This window comes from Perissodus microlepis, chromosome 1, assembly GCF_051167445.1.
Source record: "Perissodus microlepis isolate ML-2025 ecotype Zambia chromosome 1, ASM5116744v1, whole genome shotgun sequence".
NCBI lineage: Eukaryota > Metazoa > Chordata > Actinopteri > Cichliformes > Cichlidae > Perissodus > Perissodus microlepis.
This window is the reverse complement of record NC_140461.1, coordinates 24,017,620-24,036,558: the sequence shown is the minus strand read 5'-3', so window position 1 is coordinate 24,036,558 and position 18,939 is coordinate 24,017,620. Positions and strand designations below refer to the sequence as shown.

At 40.9% G+C, this 18,939-nt stretch overlaps 1 protein-coding gene across 1 annotated transcript in view; it reads left to right on the top strand.

Moving 5' to 3' along the window:
• gpc5a (glypican 5a) overlaps positions 1-18,939 on the top strand; it is a 161,313-nt gene that overhangs the window by 1,050 nt on the left and 141,324 nt on the right. Inside the window, exons 2-3 of the mRNA XM_084936506.1 lie at positions 875-3,922; positions 7,701-7,862. Of these exons, the coding sequence (XP_084792632.1) occupies positions 3,772-3,922; positions 7,701-7,862 (313 nt within the window). The 5' untranslated portion in view covers positions 875-3,771. The remainder of the gene's footprint in view (positions 1-874; positions 3,923-7,700; positions 7,863-18,939) is intronic.

Sequence of the window (18,939 nt, the reverse complement as noted above, 5' to 3'; positions counted from 1 at the left end):
TTGTGTAAGGGTTAAGCTCCAAACATAACACTATCAGGGCGGGTTTATTGAGAAAGATGCGGGGGTAAAACTGCGGAATTCAGAGGGGCAGATGTGCCATAGGTGCAATTTCTTTTACTTGAGCTTGTGCTCATTTGTTGTTAGCTAATGGCTAACCAGCGTCCTTAAACTCAATTTCAGTTTTATTAGCTTTCGAAACTGACTTTAGGAGAAAAACAAGCCAATTAAAAGAAAACTAGTTTTACTGGAACCCCCACGAATGCACCTGCGCCGTTACGTTAGCCCTTGGTGTGGGGGCAGTTATAACAACGTAGCGTGGTTTTGCCCCCCCATGTTTTCGGGAAGCTAACACCAGCTCGCAGCAGCTAAGCTACCTGCTCAAACGGCTGCTGCCTGCTGCTAGCCTCGGCTCCTAACACGGACGATAGCCTTGTTTTCTAGGACGTCCGAAATCGCGAGCCGTGGCTTTCTCCACGTGGAAAAAAGCAACACACTGCTACCTCTTCTAATGTGTGCTACGACATTTGCCTTTTGCGTGCTTGTTTTTCGAGTCGTTTATGCTAAGATTGGCGCACTTCGAGGCGCCATGTTAAAGAAGGTGGGGGAGGGGTGAACAACAGTGCTCGATGCGCAGGCGCTCCCGTGTCGCAGCGAACGCGGGCCGCAGGTTGTGCTGCTCATTCATGTTTTCGCTGACCTCGTGCTGCTCTAATAAGTCCCAGCTCCTCGTGCCACAACAAAAATCTCGTGCACTAACTGTTAAACAGGGGCGCTGATGCGCCATTTCGATGTCTGGAAGACCGAATTGTCGTTAATTAAGTAAAAGTCACTTACACGTGGAACTTTCCCCTAATGCGCTTTCTTATGTTTTCAGATTAACAGACCTTCCCAGGAGGTGCAGGACCCCCCCCCCCCTAATCAAAGTTGCCTCGTGGAGCAGCATGGCTGGCCTTCCATGTGATGCTGTAATGGTCTGTGTATTGCCAAAGTGCTTACAGTGCAGGTAGTACTATGGAATACCTACTGCAGTGGAGGCACTTACAGCAATACCCTGACACTGATGTGCACAGTCTTCTGATGTTTCTTGTCGTTTTTTGTTTTTTTTGTTTCCTTTGAAGTACTGTCTTTGTGCTAAGGTGCATCTAGTGCAGATAGTGAAATAGACTAGCACCTACTGCCCTAAGTGCTCCTTCTGGCATAAGGGGCTGTGATAAGCGCCACCAGACAATTTTTTTTTGAACTTCTAATTGGGCTCAAATATCTCGCAGTTCTCTGCTAGTTTTGCATAGTTGCACTACAAGAATATATGAGTTGTGCAAATCTATGCAAAACTGATGGTGGCCTGCTTGCTCTCCACCTGTTTAGATTTGCTTTTGTTTAAAATTTTGGTGTCACATCAGCCTGATTAAATTCAACTATGACAGTTTAAAAAAAACAAACAAACAAAACACCAAATGGGAGTGTCTGCCAGTAATCGTCCAATGAACTCAGTTTCAGCAGTACTAAAGTGCTTATAGTGCAGGTAGTGTTTTGCACAATCTACTGCAATGTAAGCACTTGAAGTACTTCTAACTGCATCTTTCTGTGGAATGGCCGAAGGTGGATTTCTGTCGATCGTCGCGTGGTCAGTTTTGCTGGTTTGCATTCAGCTTTAACGGTGTTTGCTGTGCAAATCCATGCAAAACTGACTGCGTTGATGAGCTATATTCTGCTAAGTGGGACTGGCAGACTTCATCAGAGGTTCTTTAGGTTTTATTGCATGTGATCGGAGACTCTAAGACATCCCTTTCTGTGTAGGTGGGGATCGGTAGCAATGCTGTGTTCCTCCAGGTATTGCACTTGTCCCGGCCTGTGTGGAAACGAGGAAATGGAACAGACCTGAATCTTAACTGGATATGTTGGTTTTTCATCCATTTGTTAACAGTGTTAGCTTTAAAATTTTCAGGTGGTTATTGTAACACTTCTTGAAAGATTAAATTTCTATTGCACATTCCTCTGACTGTGTTAATCTCTGAGTTGGCAGTTAAAGGTTTAAACACTGCAAAGTTGATGGATTTTGGCTTGACTTGAAACTATTTTGGAGCTTTAAATCGTGACGTGTCACATTTTGTCACTTTGTGGCTTTCAAAACCTTATCGTAGTCTTTGACTAGTCTCTGGACTACCTTTTGGCATTACTCGTGTTGCTGTTGCATGTGATCAAAAAGTCATCTGCAAGCCAGAAACCTTTGTTACAAGTGGCTGTGCTCTCTGCAGTTGAAAACAGACATGTTTTAATTTTACATATTAAGGCTCTCCCTGTGCACACAAAACTAAAGACCTGCATTTATAGTGCAGGCACAGTCACATGAAGGTGGCCATTCACTAGATAAATCAACATGGGGTTTCTCAATCTGCGTCTGAGCGAGTTCATATGAAAGGGGGGACATAGGTGACTTCTGACCAATCACAAACATGGATAAGTGGACACTGATTACACAGTGCAAAGTATTACGGGAGCAGGGGACGGGGGAAAAAGCAACCTAGTGTGCTTTGCTCAGTTTGGAAAAAGGTCTGCTCTGGGGGAAAACAGTTCAACCTATTTGAACTCACAAAGGAAAGCCTGCAAGATAAATGCTGTAGGTAAAGAGTATCTGTCATTCAGAAACTGGAGAATCTGGTGGATTATCATACATGTTCTGTTTGCAGCCCTGTTGGTGTTTAAGGGGGTGAAAGGCTTGAATATAAAGCCTGAATTATCTGCTCTGATATAAACGTTTACAAGCACATTTTAGTCTCAGGTCTAAGAATCAGGCTTTATTACTGACATTCAGTAATCCAGAAACGCAAAGGCTTGAGCGCACTGAGGGCCATTTTTTAGGCAACTGGTGGGAATTTCATACTTTAAACATAATCTGTACTAGGGTTAGCTCTGCAGCACAAGGTACCATGGCGATCAACTGCTTTTTTTTTTTTTTTCTTTTTGAAACACTGCATACCTGGGCTTAAAGTTAGACGCCATAGATTATAATCTCATGAAGTTTAAACAAATCCTAAACATCATGCAAAATTGTGAATGAATGAAGTGAATGAGTGGGGGACAGACACACCAGTTTACATTAAACTCAGCACACAAACGGGCTTTTAAATGTTTATCTTTTCACAATTAAACCACACGCGTACGCGTCATTAAAACCACAACTTCGTACTTTTTTAGTTTATCGAGCCTGGCGATTGTAAAGAAGCGCATGTCCTACGGAATAGGAGCCATTCTGACTTCATTGAGGGGGTAATAAATAAAAAGTCTGAAAAAAATACTAGTTCATCTAATTTTAATTCTAAAATATTAAAATTAGTTTGACATCCTTCCAAGTTTTGGAGAGGCGGCTTTAAAGACGGGTCAATGCTGAGCTCTGCCCACTAGATGGCGCTGCCTGGTAGCGCTTGTGACGCGGATTCAACCGCTGGGTGCAGGTAACATTATGGTACCGCCTCTGCTCTCGGTCCAGCCAACTTGGCCAACATGCCTCTTTGAAAGCGTCAAGTCACACGGCTGTAACTTTGTCTCTGCGTGTGGATTTAAAGGGTAATCCGCAGCGTTTCCCCGACGGAAACACAAACCCGACACGTGCCGACGCTCAACCCTGAGATGTGGACTCACCTGATAACCGACGCACTCTAGCTTTAAGAGAAATATCAACTTCCAAAAAGACTTTTTTAAGTATTTATTTATTTATTTATTTTTTACGTTTTTTTTAATTTCTTGTCATCATTCACCCAGGATTTTATACAAATGGATGCGCTGTGGGTCCGCTGTGTTTTCCTCCTGGCATGTTGCTGTGCATCGGGACTCGGCAGCGCAAACAAATGCGACAAAGTGCGCAAAGTTTTCCAACTCAGACAAATCGGACCAAGTCACTTATTGCCTTCAAATCCAAGACCAGGTATGTTGAGAGGTTTCCTTCCAGATGAAATCTCACAAAACATAGACAGTAATGCAAATGACTATGTCCTCATTTACATCTTCACGTCACCCAATCAGCACAAGAAACACTGGTTGGAAAGAAATGAAGACCCGCGTACAGAAATCATTAACTGCTATGTAGCTGCTTTAACCTGTCATTTTCCGTCTTTGTTGTGACAAAACGTGCACTTTAAACACATTTTCATGTGTGTGTGTGTGTGTGTGTGTGTGCGGTTATGGTCATGACAGAAGAGGACTCACATGTGGCTTTGTGACCTTTAGATCAAGATATATAAGATTCAGACAAAATCCACTCATTCATCTGTTAGTGTCATATTTGTACGTGTTGAAAGTGTTACACAGCATAAATAAATTTGGAAATGCCTCTAAATATTATTATTATTATTATTTTAAAATAAAGCATAAAGCAGACATACCAGTGCAAATGAAGCATATATCAGGCAGCTTCAGCTACACTAAACCAGTAGCTGAAGCTGCTGAGATTACTAGTGGGCCATGATGAAAAGCTTTCTTTCGGGTGTTTACAGCAGATAAGTGGCTTGGAGAGATAAACAGGAATTATTGTGAGTAAAGTTAGGCAAACTAGGACTCACTTAACTTTCTGAACGCCACCCATGGTAATTCGGCTCAAGATTTTTTTTTTTTTGGAGGGGGGGAATTATGGGTGTGGGTATTTCATGTAGGCTGTCATTGACTGGATGGCTGCCGCCTCCTGCTCCTGGTCTTCTCTGGCCTCTTCCTGGAAAAGTAAATCTTAATGGTGTTGACTGCCATCCTGCCACAAACTGCTCCCTATAAACTTCGTCACCCCATCTCCCTGCTGCAGTGAGGAAAAATGATTCAAATGACTGAAAAACCCTCAAATGCCTCATAAACCTCTAAATAACCCTTATGTTACCATCATCACTCCTGCCCCTCAAACCAGCCTGTGTGGCTGTGTGGATTTAGGGTTTGCTGCAAACTAAACTTTAGGCATTATAAGCTCTTAATTCAGTGGCTCCTAACCCTGTGAAAACATTTGCCACTCTTTAAAACTCACACTTTTCTAACAACCTCAGGGCTTAAAGTGCATCATGACAGAGGGAAGATGTAAATCGTTCCCTTGATGGATTCAGATTATTGTCCTGACATACATCGGGGAGTGTAATGAGAGATAGTGAGAGGTAAAGTTTTTTTTTTCTTTTTCTATAATTGAAGTGAGGTTTGTGGAAAAATAGCCCCTAGAAATTCCAGGAATCTAAGATACAGAGCTGTTTCCATGTTTGACAGTGCCTGCCTGATAAGAAGTGCCAGTTCGGGTAAAAACGCAGCAAGTCAGAGGTCCATCACCCTGGCTAAAAATGCTGTTGACTGCAGTGATGGAAGTGGAAATAGTTCCGGAAAGCATTTAGGTTAAAAAAGCAGGACCTGGGGCACTTTCATGTCGTCTTATCAGGAAGACTTTGAATTCCTCCACGTGTGCCATCGCCTGCTCTGCTCTCCTCCCCTCACTCTTGAAGCTCGCAGCGCACTGATAGTGTCTCTGGCAACAGCTCAGCACACTCTGCCTAGGCATGTCGGGGAGGCTGTTGCAGAGTTTTAGGGCTCTTTGAGGATGTTTTGATTGTCCCTTATGTGGGGAGACTGCTTGTGTTTTGCAGCAGTGGCATATTCAAGACATCAGTTAAGTGACATGATAACGCTTTGACGCAGATCTTACCTCCGGATCTCGTTGTTTTGGGTTTCTTGCTTCAGCAAAGCATTTATCAACCTGTGCACTGCTAGAAAAGCCTTGTTGTAATGTCTTCTTAACCAATGTTTGACGAATGTCCGCTGGCTTTGAAATAATTCTCAGGATAAGCTGTTGATGCTTCACATATGTAGGCTGTTTCTTTATCAGAGTTTCGATCAGTAGGTTTTCAAATGCACTCACAGTTTATCATGCGCACATGCATTTTTATCCATCCTGTTGATGTGTCTCTATTGTGGTCTAGTTTCATCCATTGCTTTAGTGCACATTAAAGTATTGTACTGAAATGTTTGGTTTTTATGGTTCCCAGAAGATTACTAAATCTGACATCTTATTGCACCTCCATCAGCTTGACATGCATGAGATTTGCTGAAATGGACCTCAAGAGCTATTGAACTGCCCCGCAGTTTGGTTCTTCACCACATGAATTGTTGGGTTAGATGTATTCACCAAGATGAAGGCCATAAGATGAAATGTTTTGGTATAGAATTAAAGTTCCATTGACGGGTCCATAATTTGTTGGACAAAGACACAATTTTTGTGGATTTGCATCTGAACATCACTGCAGGGGATTTTAAATCAAACAATTAATATGTGAATAAAATGCAGATTTACAGTTTAAATTCAAGGGGTTTTGCAAAAAAGATTTAACTTTTTGCGAAATTATGAGATATTTTTTGCATAGTCCCCCATTTTCAGAGGCGCTTTAGTAATTGGACAAATTACTGACAAGCCTTTTTGTGGCTGTTTGGGGCCTGTTCCCTTGTTACTGCATGACAAATGAAGCAGATACACCATTTAAAGTTTAGTATCTAAAGTGTGGAATTTTTATTTTGTAGCTTTTTGCTGCAATTTTAAATATGTGGCCCAGAGTGATGCTGTTGACAGTGAAAGAGGCCATCTGCAAAATAACCCTATCAGAGAGAGAGAAAAAATCAGCAGGCCAAATCAGCAATCTGGTACACTGACCAGCTCAGAAGCACCAAAAGGCCCAAAAGACCACAGAAGACATCAAAATCACAACCTCTAACAAAGTCAAGGACACTCCCGAGGAGGTAGGCGTATCATCGTCAAGGTCTACAATCAAGACACTCCTTCATGAATGTAAATAGAGAGGGTTTACAACACAGTGAAAACCACTGGTTACTCTCAAGAGCAGGAAGGCAAGATTAGAATTAGCCAGAAAACAACTCAAAGAGGCCACAAATGAAACCAAGATGAACTTGAAGAGAAGAGTATGGAGAAGGAGAGGAACGGCTCACGATCTAAAACATAACACATTATCTGTCAAACATCATGGAGGCAGTGTTATGGCATAGGCGTGTACGGCTGTCAGTGGAACAGCCACTAGTGATATTGATGATGTGAGTGCTGATAGAAGCAGCAAGATGAATTGTGAAGTGTACAGGGCTTTACTCTCAGCTCAGATTCAGATAAATACTGCGAAACCGATCAAACAGCACTTTGCAGTACAAATGGACAATGACCCAAAGCAAACAGCAAAAACAGCCTAGGAGTTTCTCAAGCTAAAGAAAAGGGAAGGATAAATGGGATATTCTTAAATTGGCAAGTCAGTCACCTGATCTGAACCTGATGCAACATGCTTTTGAGTTAATGAACACAAATTTGAAGGTAGAAAGACTCACAAACAAGCAGCAACTGAAGGTGGCTGCAGTAAAGGCCTTACATGTTCACGAGTTCTAGACTTTAGGCAGACAGTGACCGCAAAGGATTTTCATCAAGTACTAAAAACAGTCCTTATATTTAAAATCGTACTTGTTTGTCTAATTAAAGTTGAGCCTCTGGAAATAAAAAATGGCTGCAATTCCTGTAATTTATGTCTTACGTCTGTGACCATGTGTTAATAGTAGCGTGGGCTGTCAAATCCCTTAAATCTGAAAGCAAGATGGCAAAAGATTTCAACTTCCCCTCTGTGCGTTTTAGCTTTATCATGTTTTAATCCGTAAAGCTTCAAGCTTCACTAACATGTAGTGTTGATGAATCTTAGGTTCAGACCTTCAGGTGTGTGTTTCCAAGAACTCCACATGCTGCACCAAAAAGATGGAGGAGAGGTACCAGGTGGCAGCCCGGAGAGACATCCAGAACCTTCTCCAGACGTCCAGCTCCAGCCTGAAGTTTCTCATAGCGCGCAACGTGGCCGCTTTTCAAGGTGGGTACTTCTTTCTTTGTGTTCAGTCGTCGTGCTCGTAAGCACGCGCTGAGTTCAAATGTTTATCGTTATAACATGTGCGTAGATGTTTTCTCATGTTTTCAAGCTGAAGTATACTTAAAGGAGTTAAGGTTTGTGAGGGTGCTGTCAAAACAGGGGATGAGTCAGTTTGCGTGCAGTAAGACTCCACATCAGAGCAGACAGAGAGTTTCTGTCCTCCTTACAGCTACCACGTGATCTTCAGATTAGATATGCCGGCTGTTTCTGTTAGAGCCTAGAGAGGCCGTGTGTAGGGGTGAATATCTGTCAGGTGTGTGTGCCGAGGATTCCTGTGCAAGGCCTTAAACTTTATCCTGGGAATAAATCAAAACTGTTGCATAATCTCGAATTTGGAGTGCTGGCCTTGGTAGTTGTCTCATCATAAACGCATCTTAAAGGAACTGAAGTGGCCTTCCATCGCTGTGTTGTTTTTCATTCCTCTCCATCCTTTCACTCAACAATGACTTACAGGTAGCAACTTGCCTCTCTCTGCACGCTCTCCTTTTTCTCCCTTCACTCCGGCTGATAGCTGACATACGATGGCTGAATGGGTGTGCAACAAATTTAGAGCTTATGACTTAAATGTACAATTTCAGACATACAATTAAGCCACTTCAGTTTAATGATGTCTCTCAGTTAAAAAAAAAAAAAAAAGGCGTGCTGTTATCCTCCCCCGACGCTCCAGAGATTTATAGGAGTGACTTGCATGATCACAGTGTTTCAGTTGCGGTTTGCAGGGGCATTGCCCTGTTTTTGTCATCAGATGTTTCTTGTGTCTTTTTCAAGGCTGAAAAGTTGAAAGAAAACACACACTGTAGCCTTTCTTCAGAAGTTTTAGAAGGATGACACATCTGAAACAGTTAAAACTGCTGACACTGGGAAAGTGTAAGGATTGTAGCAGCTGCTTTATACTCCCCGTGGCACTAAAATGTTAAAGTTTCACTCAGTTATGGAGTTTTTAATAACAATCTCATCAATGTGTTGTACATTTGGTAATCTAGTGATGAGTTTTAGCTGCAGGAACCTGGGATCAAACTAAAAATGAACCATTGTGTCCATCTTCAGTGTAATAAAGGACATCGGAGCCCTGTGGCACAGAGGGATCACATTAGACATGAATCACTCAGACATATTTAGCAGGATCAAGCTATTGCTCTTTTTATGACAAAACAAAAATTGCATTTAGACTCCTGCTTAAATGTCAATCTGTGTATTCTTCCAGAGGTCTCCTTAAAGCCTCTGGACTCCGGGGTCAGCTGTGGTAACCAGTAGCTGCTTGAAAATAAGCAGCACTCTCATAGTTTGGTCTGTGGAAAGGCAGCCAGAGTGAGCTTGTGCCAAACTAAACAGAGATCCCTGTCAACATCAGCTTGCATCAGTCAACAAACAGCGGCGACTGCTTCCAGCATCCAGGCTGAATAATACAAGTGGCAACAGCCATTCAGAATATTAGAGTCACAGCTGCATTGTTACTGAATATTTCACATATTACACCATTATGCAAAGCTGATGAGCTGTTTGGGTTCTTTATTTGTTTTTATATTTCAGACTAAATCAGGGCTGCCAACAGATGAAGCTGTTTCTTTCATTCTTAATATTCTGATTATCATATATAGCTTTGAAAACTAAAGCTCATAAAATTAAATGAAAAGAAATGGTTCCCATCAATGTTTCTTCTTAGTAAACATCATTTAAAATGAACGTTTCTGAATCTCTGACATCTGACAAATCTGTTTATTTCCCGCCAAAAACTGCAGTTCCTTGAGTGGCCACTTGAGGCAGGATGTAAAACCGAGTCAATACCAGCAAGTCAAACTCTAGAGGAGAAAAAAATATGCTTATAGTCTGGAACAAATTGCTAACTTCGCTCTTTGTGACAGCTTTAAGGAGAGTGATTTCTTTCTTTCTTTCTATTAATGATGTGTCCATTTCAAACATTAGTACATGTCCATGCTGCAGTATTTTTTGGGCGATTGGCAGGTATACTTAATAACAGAGAAAAGGAAACAACAACAACAACGGTGTATTAGATGTGTTAGGTGGTTGCTAGGCAAATCTGACTTTTGCAGATATAGATATTACATATTAGATATTCTTGTGAAATTGGTGGTGGGGGAGGTAGAGCGGGTCCTCTAACAACTAATTCCCGGCTCCTCCTTCCATATGTTGAAGCATCCTTGGGCAAGATACTGAAGCCCAAGTGGCCCTGATGCATCCATCTGAGTGTGAGTGTGTGCGCACGAATTTTAGATAAAAGTGCTTAGACATAAATAGACTGAGAGTGAATAGAAAATTGCTATATAAGTACCAGTCAATTAAATTAAAATGATAAGGTGCATTTATAAGGTGTTATAGGTGCATAAATACTAAAAGCAAGTCAGGCGATTACATTTCCTGTTGACATGTACTCACAGATTCAGACTGAGTTATCAAATTATTAACAAAATTCAACATATTTTCCACTGAAATCATCTAAGTCAGCCTCACTGGGTCAACCCAGAACTAGATCTGCCTGAAAGTAGCTATCGTTGGCCCTATAATGGATCATTGAACCATCCCTTTGTTGGAGTCTGGTTGCACGGCAAGAGGAATACAAAACTGATAAGGATCATGGATTCAGATCAGATCAGGCCTGGATCCATTTTCACTCTGGTGACTGTGCGAGCTCATCCCATCATCGTTCACAGCAGCTTACTTTATCCTGACATGATCTTCTCATTTAAAGTATAGATGTAGACTGCTCTGTTACTATATTTCTTACAACATGTTTGCCTTTACTGCAACTTGACCTTCATAACATACTTGGAAAGCTGCTGTGAATATTTTTAGTAAGTATAACACACTCATTACTAGTGTTGGTCAAGTTACTTGAAAAAAGTAATCAGTAATTAATTATTGATTACTTCCCCCAAAAAGTAATCCAGTTACTTTACTGATTACTTATTTTCAAAAGTAATTAATTACTTAGTTACTTAGTTACTTTTTAAAAACACGATTTACAACCTGAATAGGTGATAAAGCGATAGGTCTTTCAGCCCAATTCTACTTTTTCTGCATAATCCAGCATACAAAATGTAATCAAATGGAAACGTCTCTTTTTTTAAAACTTATTTTTATCAGTTTTAATCTTTTAACTTTATGCATCAAGCAAAAAATTTAATTATATGCACCATTCTCTGACTGGAAGAAATTTGTTTAATATTTAAACCTATTTTCTGCACATTCCAGCACATAAAATAAAATATTTTTTGTGTTTACACTCAGTCTTTCAAATAGATGCAAGTAAAACACAGCAGAAAATAAATAAAATCAAAGACTAGCGGTCCTGTTGCTCTATTTTCACCTGTAAAGCAGGACTGGGGTAGGCAGAGGTGTGCTCTGGTGCCGCAGCGGTCAGTGGAAGAATCCGCGAGTTTCTCTGTGAATTTCAAATTATGTCGTTGCGCACTCGGTGCTTGTTTAGGTTTTTTTTTTTCGCTGTAAAAAGAAGTTTTCTTCCCACGCACAACGGACACTAATGTTTTTGTCACTTTTTATGGAATCAAACTCAAAGTAAGGTCAGTACTTCCAGGCTTTAAACGCTGCATGGTCATACTCTCTCCCGCACTCGATATATGATCCATTGTTAATCAGCACAAAAACAAAATGGTCATAAACTTGAGCAAAAACAGCTTTTATTTAAGGGCGGCTCCGTCCCCACAGTCTGTTGCTATCTGGGTAACTGATATCACATCTGTTTCAGTTTCTGTCACTTACGCTTTGTTTACAGCTGAATAATTAGATTTAAAAATCAAATGTAAAATTCTTCATCTAATGAAGATTCTTGATGGGCAAACGATGTCAGCAGACATTAGAAAAATATGCTTTTTATTTAACTTTGTTTGATGAAGTGCACCAAGCTAATTAAAAGGACTTTTTTCTTCATTCCTCTTTCTTTAAGGTAAATATCACGGTCAATAAACACGCGTCCACATTTTACTCGGTACACTGAATTAAAATGGAGGCTCTGCTCGTTATTTACCAGTTGCCATGGTGAATCCTGGTATCGGCCCAATGATGGTGGCTTCGTTTCTGCGTGCACTTAGATCAGAGTTGATTGAACTAACTCTGATCAGCCTTTCTGGAGCAGGAAGATCAGAGTTGCCGATCTAACAGTCAATGAAGTCAGAGTTTGTTTTTAGCCAAACTTTGGCTAATGCTAACTAAATGCTAACACAACTCCATTGGTCAGTTGCAGTATTGATCCTGAACCAACGTTATTATGATAATTTATGAATGAAACCAACACTTCACTCTTATCGTGCATTGTTTTTAAATACTAAATTTAGCATCCACATTAACAATATAATAATTAATAATTAATAGGTCTACAGACTGGTGGGCGATACTGAGGAGGTTATGTCTGTGTTTTCAGTACAGTCTGTGGATCTGAAGTATGTTCAAAACCAAAACCAAAAAACGCTGCTCCTATCAAAACATCACTCTCTAAAAGTTACTGTTTACTTAGAAAATAATATCTCATAAATACGAAAGATAACATAACAAGCAATAAAGTGCAAATGATTAAAAAAAGAGACGTTTAGTTCATTGTAACCTAACTTCCTCTCTGAACACCTGTTGAAAGTTGTTTGTCTTGTTGTTGAGGTAAACCTGTGCTAATCAGAGCTGATATTTGCTCAAATGTAGACACAGACTTTTCGGCTCACATACTTAAGTGTCTGTTTACACACACACACACACGCACACACACACACACACACACACACACCAGAGCCACCCACGTGGCATTGTTCTATTTGGCGTACATGCTTTAAGAGCCTTTGTCACACTGAGAAGACTCACTGTGGCACGATATGTATGGGAAGCACGGAGGGACAGAAATGTCTGGCAGGTTTTTAAGATCTTAACAGAGTGGAAACAGAACTGTTTTGCAGTTCATGTGCAGACATAAAAGAATCCCAAGTCAAGCATTTAATCCGTCGCTCCTATCTGGGGAATGTTCAGTGATGCTGAATTAATATGAATGAATTATTTCTCATTCGTCTCGTGTGAGTGTGGGACTTCTTTCAACTGTCTTTAGGTTATAATGGGAGTAAAGCAAAGCGCCAGCAACCTTATATAGCATGTTTGGGGAAAAACTACTCTCAATACTTCCTGTGGTGCTGTTCTGCTTCATGTTTATAGTATATAATAAAAAAAAGAAAAAAATGGACAGGCAAGCTTTATCTTCCAGAGCCGGGGGCGGGGGTGTGGAGCAAAAACAACCCTGGTAGACGGAGTCTCCAAATGATTGGCACCCTGCACTGTAATTTGAGAGACAACAAAGAACATGCAGAGTGTCTAATGCATTACAACCACAGACAGGAAGAAGCACGAGTTAAAAGGGGGTCAGCTAATGTGGTCATTTGTTCTGTGCAAAGCCTTCAATTAGGCATCTTTATATGATGCTGCTGAAGGGAGAGGGGGATGAGGAAATTAGAGGAATGTAGCTGGATAAACACTTAGGAGACACCGAGAAATAAAAGGAACCCATAAAATGCTATTTAAATTTTTGTTTTTTCCCCTGGTGAACTCTGGTGTATTTTTATTCTTTAAAAAAATCTTCAAGGGCATCTTTTGTGAGGGGGAAAAGAAAACAATTGGTGGTTTAAAACAATGAAAACAAGCTCTTGAGCTGTTAATTGTGAGCAGTGCGTCAAAGCAGAATTCATCCTGCAGGAATGGTTCATTACATTTCTGAAGACAATTTTTTCACAACATTTTAATTCTTAAACAAACCTGACTGCTGCCTGTCAGGTAATTTCACAGCAAAAAAAAAGTTTGCTGAGCAACTAGGAAGTGGAGGGAAAAAAACAATAAAGACGGAGTTGACGGCCTTTGAGTTCTCTGCTTTTTTTTCCTCCCCCCCTCTTCCAGCTGCCGGTCTGTCAGCGAGTCTCCCAGGACTGCATGTTTTCATTCAGCGTTGTGAGGTTTTCCTGCGCTTGGTCCACACAACGCACAAATATGCAGCCTGCTGAGCGGCGCTTCAGGGGAAATCTTTTTTCATCTCGCGCAGGTTTGTCTTACATCCATGGCAACCAACCTGTGCAATCCCCAGCTCCCCGTGGGGATGGAGTCACATAAACCTCAAACAAAACCCACTATGAATCAGCTGTTGAGATGCTTGAGAAGAGTTTCTGAGTCGGATTGCTCAAATCATAGCAAAGCAGTCTGAGATAGCAGATGAGAGCAATGCTCTCCTCCAGGAGAAGCGTTTGATTTTCTTTCTTTGGGGCATTTGAAAAGTGGAGTATTGTATCGCGCCTGCTGGAGAACTGTTTGTGTAAATAATATCATCAGGAATTTGTAATGACTCCCTGCTGGTCTAGCAGACAGTTGTAGTTCCTCTAGAGTTCAGTTTATGTGTGTGCTGATGACACACTACTGTACATGTGTGAGTGCAGCTACATCACAGAGGTTGGCCTACAAATGATAATGGTGGCACTTTTTACTTGTGAACTGCCAAAAGATTAGTTTGTTTTGTTCTGAGGAGCATGCTTTTTCTTTCATTTGATCCACATCTGTCTGTTAAATATGAAGCTACAGCTGCTAGGTATGCTGTTACTGCAGTGTCTTCGGGTGCCTGCTGACCGTGGCAGAGGATGAGGGCCCTGCTGGGCTTAATGTGGCTCTCTGTTGGCAGGCCGTGGGGAGCAGACAGCTCGTCTATCTGCACAGAGTGCCTGTTGCCAGGTGGAGGCAGAACTCGAAGTTTCTGGTGTAAAAGGTCTGTGGGATACTCTTGAGCTTTTCATGTGATATTTGATGGGTTTTCTTTCTGCTACTCTTGTTCCTGGTGAACTCTGCCATCAGTTCTGGCCAAATTGTCAACCAATCAGCATTTGATGCACAGCTGAGCTACATGCTCTTGGATTTTTTTGGACTGCACAGGGGCATATAGGCTGAATAGGGAGACATCGCCAAAAATGGACACAGAGTTGTGTCATATTTCAGTCTCATTTTGTGTGTTTTTGGTTTCTGTTTTTATTTTTTTCTGTTTTTTACTAAGGCTGTGCAATATGAGGTTAAATACTAGATGATGATGTAAAATCCTATAATTCATGGTGTTGCAAAATACAGTGTACAGTAGTTTTTTTGGTTTGCTTTTTTTCCATCCCTTGAATGACTGTTTGCAGTCTTACAAAGTACTACATGCACTTTTTAAGACTGCGAGACAGAACTGCATAGCATCAAACAGGAGAAGGTCCAGCCATGATAATTTTGGGAGATTGTTTCTACCTCTGTAGCACAAATTCGGGTTGGTCACGAAAACATCTGACACACCCCAGAAAACTATACTTTGCAAATTATGACGTTTACCGGTCAGCATAAGTCGAGACTCACACGCCAAAAACTGCTTCTACCACCTACACACGAATCATGTGAAAACGCATGCAGTGAGTTCACCAATGAAAAGCACAAAAAGACCTTCAGGTAAATAAAGCCCAGAGTCAAATGTTAGAATTGCAGCTATAGTTTTTAAATAAAGCAATAAGTTTTATTTTAACCCTGGAATCTATTGTTTACGTAGCCCACACTACTGCTCACTGCTGCTGTAACCAAAACTTTATATATTGTTATTTCTGTTAAATATTCCTGCCTCTACAAGGCGAATCATCTCACTCTTCATGATAGTGTTGTACCTGAATAGGGTTGTATGTCGCTGTTAAATGCAATATAATTTTTGAGAGCTTCTCAAGACAACAGGAACTTTGGTACATTAAACACACGAGATAAAATGGGGTAATCAGAGAGCATAAGAGACGTTAATAAGCACATTTGAGCCAGGTTGGCAGTTTTGCTTGTACTTTCCATCTTTATACTGTAGTGGTTTATGTAGAAGTGAAAGATCCCTGGTTTGATCCCTGGAGGAAATACGAATCCCTTTGGTGTTGCATGAAGAAATGAGAGAAGGAGAAAATCAAACATGTGGAGTCTCCTGCTTTAGCAACATCATATAATCTTATATATTATAATCTTTTCCAGTCATTATTCTCAGCTAATGCCTCTTTACCTTCCTGATTGTAGCTGAACTGTCTCCTGTATGTGTTTAGCTCAGGAATGATTTCCTTTCTCCATGCAAACAGTCATTAAAGTGGTTTTTACTGTCTCTTCTGACTGTAGAGAAGTCCTAACTAGAAAAACAGCAAGTTTATTTATGACAATAGTACATTTACCGAGATCTAAAGATAAAGAGTCTGTATTTCACAATAACAAAAATCAAAATTTAAACAGCATGAATGAATAAATATGGACTGCAGCTGGTAAATCAAGGAAGGGGAAAAGGCCATATTTCATCTTCCAGCTTTAATGAATGCTACATGACCACTTGATAAGACAGCTGAGATCGGCTGTTATAAATTTACATCAATGTTTGTGGCGTGAAGCTGTTGTGACCATTAACACTCTGTGGCTTGTGGTCTTCCTTTCAGGCAGTGTGTCATTTTGGTTTCCAGGCTGGGTAAAAAAACGAGACACAGGAATCCAGCAGACATAGTCAGTCAGACTTTGCTTCTAATTGCAAGCTACTATTTTGTCAGGAACTCCACTGGTGCTGATGAATGCAGCATTAAACAGGCAGGGCTGGCTGCTGGTATCGCTGAAGTGGAAAGCTAGCCTGTTGTTCTCAGGACTTGCAATTTGCTCTCATAAATACTAATTGTGTTTCTGTTTACCAGCTTTTAAAGGATCCACTGCCCATCCTTTGCTCTTTGAATTGATAAAAGGAACACAGCTGAATGGCAGCGGCCCCACAGCTTGACTGAGAGGAGACCACGGTCAGCTGTCAAATTAGTTAAATGTGCTCTGTGCCAAACAAGGAGCTCTTAGTAGGAGGGAAGTAAGGTTGCTTTTAATCGCTTCCAATTACACATTATATTTGTAACTCGGGGGGTTTAATTTTGATTTTTGAAGTACAATTTCAGTGTATAAATTCTGTTCAAGTAAAGTAAAATTATTACTCAGTTGGGTAACACTTTTGGAAACTACAAGATCCTGAGCTTGATTTGGATAAAAAGAGTATTTTTAATTTTTAATGTGATTGAAAAATTACATTTCAGTTTGGTGAATCTAAGGAAGGTAAAGTAAGAGGTCAGGAATGCTAAGGTCCCGATTGCACCGGCCTAGAGACCCATCTGCAACCATCTGGAAGCCACCGGTCATCAAGGAAGAATGTGTATTCTCTAACTGGTTGGTGAGTGAATTGATTGCTTTAGTCCAAGTCATGCAGGGCTAGAGACTGGTCAGTGGTGACAGGTTGATAGGGGAAACGTGCTTCCGCCAACCAGTTTCCAAATGGTTGCTGTTTTAGTGTCTTTGCCACTGATATCAACTGGTGACAGCCAGCAATTACTTGGCAACTGGGAATATTCATTTTTCCTTAGCAACTGGAGTTTGCCAGGGGGTTACTGCTTCAATCTGTAGTTTTCTAACTCATGCAGTGTGCCTATACATATTGATTTTACAGAAAAATGAGAAAAATTCAGCCACATTAATCATCCCTATTTTGAGAAGAATAAAATCTCAGTAAGGTGATTTTTTGCTTACATATTCTGTGGTATGTTTAGATGTGATTCAATCCTGGATATCTGCCTCTAGCTGTTGTGCTTTTCCTCCCTTAGTTTGGCTCATTTTGTATGTTATTATTGAATTCATGAAGGTAATTAGCAGTCTGTGACTTTTTCCTCTAATGTACTTGGCTTTTGCAAGCCCATAAGAGTCCATAAGCTCCTCTAAAAACCCCTTGAGGTGAGTTTAATTTACCAACAGAGCAGCTTCCCTTGGGCCTCAGGCCCTGGGGAGCTCCACGCCCCATTTTCTTTTATCAAGCGTGTTTGGGCCTAAAGGCAGGTGCTGCATTATTATTTGTTCCCTGTCTTGTATAGCAATCTAGTTGAAATATAAAATGGTGCTGGACATTTCCATCTTTAGAGCCCCCGAGCTAGTAATGCAAAACAAAACACAGCTTGTATTTATTATCAGAGGGTCAGCTAAGGTCCAAATCTCTAATGGCTTTTTCATAAATCCTTATTTTATTAATTTATTTTGTCTTGTAGGTGAAGCCAGTGGGGTCGAGGTTAACTCATTGCAATTACTGCTCTTTCCGGTGCTCCTTTGTAATCAGATTGTAGTTTGCCAGGCTGCACTTGTTATGATGGTAATAAAACACAACAATCGCTTTTTCCACCTCAGCCTGTTTCTCAGTAGCATTTTAAATCTACACTACGACGCATGAACAGCTCTACCTCAAAATACCCAATGAACTCTTTAAGATTAAATGGTTCTTTATTTAATAGGTGTATAGAAAGCGCTCGTCTGTGCTGCTGACTTGTTGCTTCAGGAGTCTTAATCTTGCGTAGGCACTCTTCTTCTGTGATGATATTCCTTTGTGATTGCCGGGGCAAAGAGGTGCAGAGCCAGAGCAGCCAGCACACTGAACTAACGGCTCCTTTTCCATCCACATTTCTCGAAGAATTTCTCAGTAATTTCTTACCAAGGTCAGATATTGTGCTGCGACCAACTCCGAGCTGCACTGCATCAGCGACTACAGTAACACAGTGTTTGCTTCCAGTAAAGTTTCTATGTTGGTCACAAATTGGCTGCCGGCCTCAGTCAGGGAAAAATATGCTGCTTTTTATAGGAGCCTGCGTTTTAGGATCTTTTGTCTTGGAAATGAACATTCCTCATGTTGCTTTCAAAAACACCAGGCTGCCTCAGATAGAAGCTGCCTTTTTGTTTTCTTCACGTCAGAAACCGTGTTGGCTATTAAACAGCACTTGGAGCTGCAGAATAAAAGGGGAGATTTCCATCTGGCTTTTATATTGTGATGATATTTAACCAACACCCTCAGTTTTGAAGGTCTTGGAGATGCATGTGTTATTTTACTGTTTGCTCCACCTCCACACTGACATGTCTGTTAATAAAGTCATGCTCCCTTCTGGAGAAATCCTGATGACTGTAACAATGTAACACTGATTTCAGTTATCCTGGGAAATAC